Source organism: Primulina tabacum, chromosome 13 (assembly GCF_025594145.1).
Source record: "Primulina tabacum isolate GXHZ01 chromosome 13, ASM2559414v2, whole genome shotgun sequence".
In the NCBI taxonomy this organism is placed as follows: Eukaryota; Viridiplantae; Streptophyta; class Magnoliopsida; order Lamiales; family Gesneriaceae; genus Primulina; species Primulina tabacum.
Genome location: NC_134562.1, coordinates 1,630,911 through 1,642,111, shown reverse-complemented (window position 1 = coordinate 1,642,111; position 11,201 = coordinate 1,630,911). Strand labels below are relative to the sequence as shown.

The 11,201-nt window shown below is 34.8% G+C and overlaps 1 protein-coding gene across 1 annotated transcript; it reads right to left on the bottom strand.

Annotated features, from left to right (window-relative positions):
• Nucleotides 1-332: 332 nt before the first annotated feature.
• Nucleotides 333-6,995, bottom strand: LOC142522959 (O-fucosyltransferase 9-like). The gene is given in 13 exon segments (XM_075626570.1): nucleotides 333-680; nucleotides 763-923; nucleotides 926-955; nucleotides 1,038-1,205; nucleotides 1,588-1,721; nucleotides 1,724-1,751; nucleotides 1,862-2,066; nucleotides 2,384-2,581; nucleotides 2,748-2,836; nucleotides 4,854-4,930; nucleotides 5,480-5,549; nucleotides 6,229-6,295; nucleotides 6,476-6,995. Coding segments are annotated over 13 exon segments (1,569 nt in total). The 5' UTR covers nucleotides 6,655-6,995; the 3' UTR covers nucleotides 333-517.
• Between the last annotated feature and the right edge of the window lie 4,206 nt (nucleotides 6,996-11,201).

The window sequence follows — 11,201 nt, the reverse complement described above, 5'->3', positions numbered from 1 at the left end:
TTCACATTTTTCAAGCTCGCCTATCTCCAGTGGAACAAGGAATACTCCAAAACCTCGATCCCGACTACTAGCAGATATACACAATGACTGATAAAAGGATGGTTTTAATAGGCCAGAGGCAGAGAATAATTTAGCCATTTTTTTCCTTTACATATCAAAACAATCAAATTCAAGCGTATTTAAATTGCAGCTAACAGAAGTTGCTAGGCCTGCAGAAGGGCGGGTTCTTGTATCCCGTGATTTTTATTTACAACTTACAATTGTTCCCATAACACCAAATTAGCATCAGAGATAAAGAAATGAACAGGAAAAAATAAAAAAAAAACAAAGAATGAATAAAAGAAGACTAATGAATATACAGCTTTTGTTTTGAAACAACTGTTGTGCGTGTAGATATATTATCATCATCAAAAAAGAAATAATTGAATGCTTATAATAACAGAATTGAATGCTACATAATTGTTATACCTATACGAACCCTGTGAAGAACTAAAAACTTGTATAATTTGAATTAAGTTTACATGGTTGAGTTTCCCAAGTCACTTTTAGTGTCTGATTTTTTACACATGCAGTCTGGCATGGGATACATATAGAGGGAGTTACCGGACTTTCTCAGCTCGCTCCCTTTCATGTCACTGTGATGAAGCATATCCAGCAGCTGCCGTTTAAAATCCTGCCATCTGAACAAATATTCTATTGAGAAAGGTAGAGAGTATCGGTATGAAACTGACATCTGCAACGAATAAAATGCGTACATATTACCTGATACTAGGGCTATCAAATAATTGGGCTAGCTTTCTCTTATCAGGTTTTAAGGTTTTGGCGTGTCCTTCGAAAAAATAACGTCTGTGCCCTACCAAGAAATGGGGAAAATTACCACCCTGGGTTGTGACAAAAACTTCACTGTGGAGGCAAACAGCATATAATCAAGAGCAGCCAGTCTTGATGAATGACCCTGAATAACAAGCTATATTGATTTTAATGCCTTGAGAACAAGAACAGTAACTTCGGACAGAGCTACAGGTTCTGAACTGTACCATAAATGGACTAAGTTCTTCCGTGGAGGCCAGAGTTTGTTTTGTTTCCAGAAACGGAAACATCTGTTTAAGGGGGCTCATATACTTCTCCACTTTGTAAATTTTGCCCGCGGCAACAAAAAGAGAGGTGTTGTTATCGAATCCCATGCCCCTAAGCATCATTCCGACCTGAAGAATGGAGTAAATCATTGAATTTAAGTAGTAGAAATACGAGAATACAACATAACTCATAATTACATATTGGTCTTCACGACATATGCCTTGAGGATAAAACTATTATTAATCTCTTTTTGTTTAGATCACAATCATCATCTCTTCATGTAGGTAAAAAAAGAAAGAGATAAATTAATTGAAAATCCACTCCTATTACTAAATCACAGTTAAATCATATGAAATATAAATCGTACATTTGATTTCATATTATAATCTTTTATTTCTAACTGAAACAGAAGAATGCAACGACAGGTTCTAATGTTTCACTGGCAATGCTCTTATACCAACACAAGAACTGAGGTAGAAAGGAGAGAAAAAAAGGTAACTTGGATCATACTTCTAGTGGAGTTAAAGGGCACTTCCCATCTACTCGGTTGGCACCTGGTCTTATTACTTGGCCTCTTCTCCGAAATTTTCCTCTCCAACTTCGGTCCCGAACAATATCCATCTCGCGCTTTTCTTCTTTACCGCATAAATGCAGCATGAAAATGCAACCATGTCCTGAAAGAAAGATCTTTGTAGTTCAAGCAAATTGCAATTCACAAAAAAAAAAAGAATCATAATCAATTTCTTCGGGGTCACAAATACAAATGCAACTAAAACAATTGTACCTCTTCGAATCGGAGATGTACTGAAACGTATTTTCCCCCAGTTTTGGAGCTGTTTTTAACCATCCGATCAACCATCTTAGCAGCTAACATCCGTATGGGCTCTGAAAACCTAAGCGCTTCAAAATTGCATAGGCATCGGAGGCTTTGGATTGATGGTGGAACTGCGTGGGCTAGTCTGTTAGAGAATGGTGCTATTCGGATGGCCCTGCGACGTAACCATTAAAAGCAGCAGGTTATTTTTCCAAGAATGTAGTTTTTTGTGCTTATACCAGCTAATTGCATATACTATATCGAATGAGTATCATGTTATCATCTAATATATTTACTTTTGCGTAAATGAAGTATTGTAAAAACCAAAAAATCGACAAGCACATCAACATTTAAAATAACCTGGGAAATTGGCTTTGGACAGCTTCATTTTTATAACGCAAGATTTGAGTCACAAATCAGACCAAATTGCTTGTTATTATTCGAAACAAAAACTAAAGATTGATCACAGTACAAAAGGTGAGAGATCAATACTTCAACTCCAGAAGCTTCGGCAGAACCTTCTGAAGATAGTGGGAGGGGCTTGACCATGCTTTAATCCTCAAATTCACTACGTTGCTAATATTATTATCAAATAGCTGGAGCACATCTTCTGGTGGCTCTCTAACAACATTAACATGATTTCTGAGTGCATATATGAAGAACTCCTCGTCAAATATTTCTCCAAACTTGCTGCAATATGTAGGAGAAAACAAAAATATTTAAAATACATTCAACTATTGATTGACTATTCAAGAAAAAAGAGAGGATCTCATTGGCTATAGGGTGGCAGAATAATAGGATATTTGAGAGCATCAAAAACAGATAACAGATGTCAAAAGGAATCATCTTACATCGCCTGGAATCTCGCCAAACGCTATTCAAATGAAATATGGGAATAACAAGAGTAGCATTTAGCAAGCCCGCCACGGCCACCGCATCACATATCTGTATTAAAAAAATAAATATATATATATTCACACAATACATTTCGTTTATGCCTTTTTAGCATGATACCAGGACTGAGGGGACTCTTTACCTCAGCATTCTGAATCTTATATATATTTGATGATATTTTCTAAACCTTAGAATATGGCATACCAAAAACACCACTTGTTTATGGTGAATATTTGAAACCTTAAAAATTATGATATTTATACATAACTAAACAAATGCATGTGCAATGCAAGTAGATATAATTAATACCCTCTAAATATGATAAAAATTATAAAAAAAAAAACAATTCAAAAATACCATGTTGATCAACACGTTATATTATTTTGTTTAATATTTTTTCTTGAAAAGGTACAGGAGAGTAACGATTGATAGGGATTTGGATCCTCTACTGCACTTGGTACTGTGCACTTTTTACACGAGATGATCACATGATCATCTCGTTTAATCTGATAACTTTTTAAATTTATCTAATATGGTGTGATGTCCACAAGATGATCACATGATCATCTCGTGTAAAAAATGCACAGCACCAAATGCTGTGTTGAAAACACAGTAGATGATCCAAATCCCGATTGATAGATGAAATAATTATAATTATTTCTGACGAAAAAATTAGAATCAAATTTGGTTCTCCATCTCACCATCAATTTTATCTTCTATTCTCTCCCCATTCCCAATAACTAATTTTTTTACTTTTGTCTTCTTTTATTTTAGCGATTATCATAAAAAAATTTATTAGACCACTTCTTCAATTTTATGCATTGCTACTAACAATAATGAGATATGTATTCATTTTTTTTCTTTAGCATCTAGCAAATAATAATTAATTATATATTCCATATATTTGCTATTTGCGTATACTAATTAAAATTTATGTTATTTAACTAAATTTTTCTTCAAATGTAATTCAGTAGAATTACATATGAATATTTTTTTGAGCTTGTACTACGTATGAATCTTAATGTTGTTGATAAATTATTTATACCAAAAACATAGAAATTTATTTGAACATGATATTTTTTAATACTGTAAATGTTTATTATTACATAAGCCCACTTCTTTCAAATATGGCAATAATAATTACATTATCATTAACAAATTATATTATTCTCATTTCATTCTATTTACTGATTTTTGGTATGACATTGAAATGAGAATGTCTGTTACATCCACTTTTTTTATAGTAATTATCATTCTCACTTTCATTCTTATATTTTTACAAAATCTTTCTTTGAAGGTATGTTTCTTTATGTTGACTAATGTATTTATATTTTCATTTATTTGAGTTAATTTATTGAGAGTGGGAGAATTTTCATTGTTTAATTTATTTTATGGTTCCTAATCATGATTTTTGTTTTCATACAAGTAAAAATAAAGAAATCGAATCAAAAAGGAGGAAAAAGAGATGAATTCGGATATGTTCGACATGACGACGTCACGCCACAAGGAAAGAAGAAAAAATATCATGGACAAGATTCTCTCTTTCATGATTTTATCTAATGTTTAATGCTGTGAAAAAAATAACTCTATATATTAATGAAGATACAAAACTGTTTCAATCTTATCCAAATTTGAATGCAAGAAAATTTGTTCCAATCTTAAAAATAGCTAAAATCATCACTTTTGAATGTTTTTCATAATTAATTGTTCAAAAATTCTTATAAAAAATCATCTCCAAAGTAATTAATTTTATTAAAATCTCTAACTTTTTTTGAATGAAAATTACTTTAACATCAAAATATATTTTTTAATATATAAATGCACAAATCACATGCCAAACAATACACGTACATAGAATAGTTCTGTTGTTCAATTGTCACACATCAACTTAGACAATCTATTGCCAAAATAATTGTTGCACTGACATTTTCCACATATTGTAACTATAAGATATGATTCTTGAATATAGTTTTCAAATGTAAGCCAACCAAGAGACTCCGAAAGCAATTTATTTTCAAGGTTTGAAGAACTTCAGAGTTCAGACATATGTTCATTGAAAAAGACATACCGATAATCTTCGCTGGTTTAACCCTCCATTTGCTTCGATTATCAGGAAACCATTTGACTTCGGCAATTCTGAGAAGTCTAGAAACACAAAAGTGATAAGCATGACATCAGTTGAGTAGATATGAAGACAAACTGTCTATTCTACATGTAACTGAAAACTAACTCTATTGAATACCTATCCTCAAAGTTTTTAATACATCCAAATGAAGGAAAGAAGATGCTTGTACTTTAGGAAAAGACTAGGAGGTAATAATGATACAAATGAATACACAGAATTTTCCTGCTGCCATCTTCCAGCACCTTGCTTGACTTTACAAGTAAAAAACATTAATTAAACCGAACATAAATAAATTTGCATAGTTCAAAGTGTCAATCTTCAGGCAGACATTGAGGTGATTTTCTTCACAATTACATAAAAATGATAGAATTTAAGCGGGTACAGAATTCATCATATGTGCATATACAGTATAAAAAAGTGGGTGTGGGAGGGCCTGCGGCAGGCATGTACTTAGTGTCTTTACAATGAAACCATGAGAAAAGAAGTTTAATTACACATATAGGATGTGTAATGTTTGCTACTGAGGGATCTACTTATCGAATAAATAAACAAGTAATTCTATAACAAACCTGACTGAGAAACAGTCTGCCCAAGACAAGGCTTCCACTGACGCACCTTGGGATTCCATACATTCATTATCTGAATATAGTTTTCAGCCGCGAATATTAGAGTCACCGAGTAAGTTAAATTAAGCCAAAGATGAAACTTTACTGTGCATGCACATGAGCACAAAATTCTCAAAGAAAACAGGAAGAACTAAACGTTTAAAAAGCCATACAAAGGCACCACCTCAGATATAAGCATTATCAGTCCTTCAACTCGAAATGTCTCCTTTTGTACAACTGGCTTTGTATATTGCAGACAGTTATCGAAGGAAAAGTTCACCCCTTCTAAACTGATAACAAAGAAATCAAAATCGACCATGTGTGTAAAGGCTTAACCCAACCACAGATGAAACTGCAGGATAATATAGTAATCCTTCCCTAAGAGAATACTTTGTTTTGACGAAATTGTTAGCTACTACATTGTGACAGCCACATTCTTTCACACCAGTATCCAAGCCCGAGCAGCATTGATATCCGAGGAGTAATAAGTCTACTTCCAATGATTACTGATTATTCTCTAGGAAACTCTACTTCCAAAAAATTGTTCTAAAAACAAAACTTAAACTTATCATGCATTTCAACTTCTGCCAAAATTAGCTACAAAAATCCAGTAGATCAAGAGACTTGGCACAAAATTCTTCAAAATTAGACAACAGATACCATGGAATATCACAGAAGTGGCGAAAAAAACACAATGTGGAGAATCAAATTACCATATTTGAGCTACTAATGCTCTCAGCCTCCATTAAGGGCCAGAGTTTCTCAAAGACCTCAGGGCTCCTGTAAACAGATCCAGGTCCCACTACATCACCACTTCCTCTACTACTACTAGAATTATTATTCACAACATCAAATCCCATAGTACCCATATACATAAGCATCCCAGATATATAAAACAAAGGAGCACACAACAGCATGCGTCTCCGCCTATGCATTGTTGAAATCAATAAATATCCGAACCTCTCCACAACACTCTTCAAATCTTCCTTCCCATCACTGCCGCCACGGAAGCTGCCCCCTACACTGCCGCAGACACCGGCATCCGCGGCGGCGGTCTTCCCACGGCTGGGACGAAGGCGGGGAGAAGAAGGCGGGGACGAAGAACTCGTCCCGTTGCTCAGTCGGCTTAACCCATGCATAATTCTCTAAATCCTCCACTTACCCCAGTAAACAAAAAAAAGTGGGTTTCTCCACAAAAGAAGAATGAAGCAGAGCCACCAACTTAAAGCTCGGATCTTTGGCGTCAGAGTAGAAAAAGAATCATTTTTTAAAGTGAAATTGTCAACTTGTCGGCGGTGAAATAGTACCAGTAGAACCTGCCAAAAAAACGAGTCTTGTGTTCACTTCCACAACCGCAGGACAGCGTAGTATGACACGGCGGCGTGGCAGCAGAAGAGAGAAGTGTGTGGTGGCGAGAAACAGGGGACATATGAAGACATGAATGAAGGTGGGGAAGTTTAAAGTGGTTGGCATATGGAAAGTTAATTTTTACATTAATAAAGAATACAGTTAAGGAATCAAGTTAATTTTAAAGTTACTTTTTTTGGTTATTACATTAAATAAACAAAGTGATCAAATGCTCTTTTTCACATAAATTACTGCACCCAAAAAATACGGTCTGCGACTTCAAAGATTCCAAAAAAATCTGCATTTTTTTTTTCTACAATGGAATTGAAATGTGTATTCCAGTTTAGTAAATAAATACAGTCAATCAATAGTAATAATAATATAATATTATTGTAAAGAAAAAAACAATACACCCAATTATCTTGGATCCACCTTTGTCTCTAATGAAAACTACTCATTTATCTTCTTTTTAACAAAAACCCACTGATTTTAAGGAAACGCATTGATAGGTGTACAAATGCTATTTAAATGGTGGATAGTGGGGCCTTTTTTCTTTTTCTTTTTCTTTTTCTTTTTCTTTATTTTCTCTTTTAAAAAAACACTCAAGTCATGTTCTACAAGTGGGCTTTAACACGAAGGAATAGCTTCTAGAAAATGTACACTGTCCCAAATAAATGAAAAGTTAAATAATTATAATTCAACACCCGGAGTGTTGTAACACAGGGTGTGACACCTTAGTTTGCTTACTTTTTTACAAGCTCCACCAGTGTACGGTATTTCAGATGATAAATTGAGTATACCTGATACAACATCATATTTACAGAAGTTTTTCAGTGCCTTGAAATTTGCGTGACCTGTCTTTTGATGTCAAAGATCAAGTTCACTCACTTTTGCATTTTTGTATGCAAGTTCTTCTCCTAATTGATAGCAATTATATGAAGATCTTGTACATGTCAAACAAACATGTTAGCATTATAAAAAAAAATTCACAAAATTTTTTATTAAACTTAACATGCAAATTATCATCACATAATTGATTAATGCTTATCAATTTTGAGTTTAGTCCCTCGACATGTGGCGCATTACAAAGCTTGGGAATTCCTTTAATATTTAGTGTTTCTTTCTTTTCTAACAATCCTTCATTTTGCTTCATCTCCATAGGTCATTCTACCATTCTTTTGTTCAACATAGTCTGTGAGATGTTCTCTTGAACTTGTCATTTGGTGTGAGCTTCTACCATCAAAGTACCAGTGACCTGCAATGTTAGATTTTAATGATGTATAAACAATATGATAATGAATTTTAGCCTTAGGTCTCCAAACTTTCTTCACTGAAGTTCGTTTGTCGGAGGTGTTGCGGTAGTTTTTGTGGAACACCTTGTGCAACATCCGATTTGCTTCCTAGAACATGTAGTCTTGCCTCAGCTTAAAATAGTATGATTTTATATAACCATGTTTGAAACACGAGTGACACAAAAATGGCATTTCATTTGCTTCAGCTTTTGAGCGTCAACTTGCTTCTTTGATGGAAAATTCTTGGCCATAGGAGGGAGTGACAATTGGTGTACTTGATGTGTTACTGTTTTATCTAAAAAAATACAATTGGTTTTGACGTTTCTCTAAATTTAAACACACTATTGTTGGAACATAATATGATCTTAATATCTTTTCCCATCATTAGTATGAATCAAGCTTGGTTGTGCTAGAGTTGAACTTAACAAGTGTTTCAGTTACCTTTTCAAATTCATCCTTCATTTTATACAATTCCAAATCCTTCTTTCTTAAGATCAATTTGAGTTTGGCGACAATACACTTTAGCTCAGTATTCTTTTTGAGATAGTTGTGTTCAACTTATTTCTTTTGATCCAGTCAGCATACAACTCTTCATATGTGATTTCTTCATCATCTTCCTCTAGAGTGTCTAAAATAATCGAATCCCCATAAGTTTTAGCATTAAGGCATACTGATTTTGGAGAGATGTTCTGACCAGGTGTTGCAACACCAGAGGCAACACCCAGTGGATTGACTTGTAACCAGCGTCTTTCTTCAAAAAGTGTGGTTAGGGAAGTGTGACTTTCTTCTTGGTTAGCTTCTTGATCTTCATCGGATTTCTCATCATTTAAAGAGACATTCAGTCTTTTATTTTTTGGAAGTCTATTAGAAAATTCATTTGCATAATATCCAAAACCATTGCATTCTCTACATTGCACAGAATCAAACCTTTAAAAATCAATTTGATTCTTACCTTCATTGGAAACTTCTTAGTTTTTTCAGGAGCAGTTAGACTAGGAAACTTAGATTGTTGTCATATTTATGTCTCTTATTCTTTTTAAATAATCTCCAAACTTCTTTGCGATATAAGAGATAGAGTCTTCACAAAGATCTGACTAATTGACTTCTTGTGATAATGAAGAAGATCACTGTAGGAATCATTAGAGACTTAGAAAGATATGGTCTTACCTTTGTCCTTATTTTGTAAGTCCATGTTCATCTCGAAATCACGAATAGGACTGAACAAGTCTTCCACTGAGAGTTGAGATATGTCTTGTACTTCATCAAATGCAAAATTCTTGATATTGAATTGTTCAGGAAATGATCTAAGTACTTTTCTAACCAGTCGTTCGTTCGATATTGGATCTCCAAGGATAAAAGCTTCGTTGGCAATACCTCTGAGGTGACTATTTTTTTAGTCTCTTCCATCCTCAGAAATTCGAATTTAGATGTTAGAATTCTAAACTTTGTACTTTGAACACTTTCAGAGCCATCACGATGCTTTAAAAAATTCCTTATGCGTCCTTATCAGAAATATAATTGGTAATCAAACTGAACATGTTTAGATCAACTGATGTGAAGATGACATTTAAATCCTTTGAATTGTGGTTCGAAAATTGGACTTCATTAAATGTCCATTCACTTCCTAGCATTGGCAGACTATCACCATCTTCATCTACTCTTTTCGGTAGAGTCCAACCATTGACAACTTGTTGTCATGCTCTCTGCTACTACTTAAATTATAATTTACCCAAGTATAGGTTGTCTGCAAGTAATATATTTCGTAAGTACGAGATCGATCTTGATGAATCGGATCGGGGGCACCAGCTAGGGCGCTTCGAACACAATATTCTCAATGAGCTGCAAGATCTAGTATTCTAATAATGTTAACATCGATGAATTAAATCGAGTTAGGTTTAAACCAAGCGTAAAACACTCGAAGTTATTTTTCGTTAAGAAAATTGATCAGTTTAAAGCTTTTAGCGTGTGTTTACGGATTAGCTGAAGTAAGGGGGATCAATTCTTGTTGGAAACTTAATTTCGGAGTTTGACAAACTGAGCGTGAAAAGGATGAACAACTGATCAAGAAGACTGAAAGTAACTGAACTAAAACAAATCGTAAACTGACAGTTGCCCGAACTGAAGATTACTGCGTATTTAAGGGAACTGAATCAAGCTAACTGAACTACGTAGTCGAATGGATGATCAATTGGAATTGATCAGTTAAACTACATTCAGTTAAGAGCAATCAGTTATCAAGCAAAACTCTGTGAATACTCTTTCAGTTCTAAATCTCTCAAAAGCTCATGCTTAATATACATATTCATAGCATTCAAGGATATACTTTGAGCTTAAAAGCATAATCATTCACTAGTGTATTATTCGATCTTGTGGAGATCAGTTGTGCTAAGTAGTTACGTATCAGTTGAGTACTGATAAACTGTATTTGTAATGCCCGAGATTTTATCCGTTTAATCCGACATTATTAATTGATGAATTGATATGATTATAGAAGGACCACTCTGAGACAATATATTGGGAAAGCCTGAGTATTTCATGTGTGAGGACAGAAGGTCTTGCGCATATGCGCGGAGACGAGGCCCGTATATGCACGAGTAGCAGATGCCGAGGTAGAAGACTTCGCGCATATGCACGAGAAGAAGCGCGCATATGCGCGAGCAAGATTCATGTACAAGCGCTGAGACAGTAGGTCTCGCGCATATGCGCGAGACGAGGCACGTATATGCGCGAGCTGGTGACTTCCTTAAGTGCCGAGACAGAGAGTCTCGTGCATATGTGCAGAGAAGAGGCGCGCATATGCGCGAGCAGCTGAAATTACAAGTGCCAAGACCAGTAGGTCTCGCGCATATGCGCCATTGAGGAACGCGCATATGTGCGAGACGTCCAGTATGAAGAGTGAGCCATATGTCTATGCCATGCGTGTTGTTATGTAAATTCTTCATTCCCTTCAGATTGAACAGCAAGGAAACCGAGAAACTCCATAGAAAAATCCTCAAAGCTTCTTCAGAGATTAAGATTTTGATTGTACAAGATCCAACCATCTGATT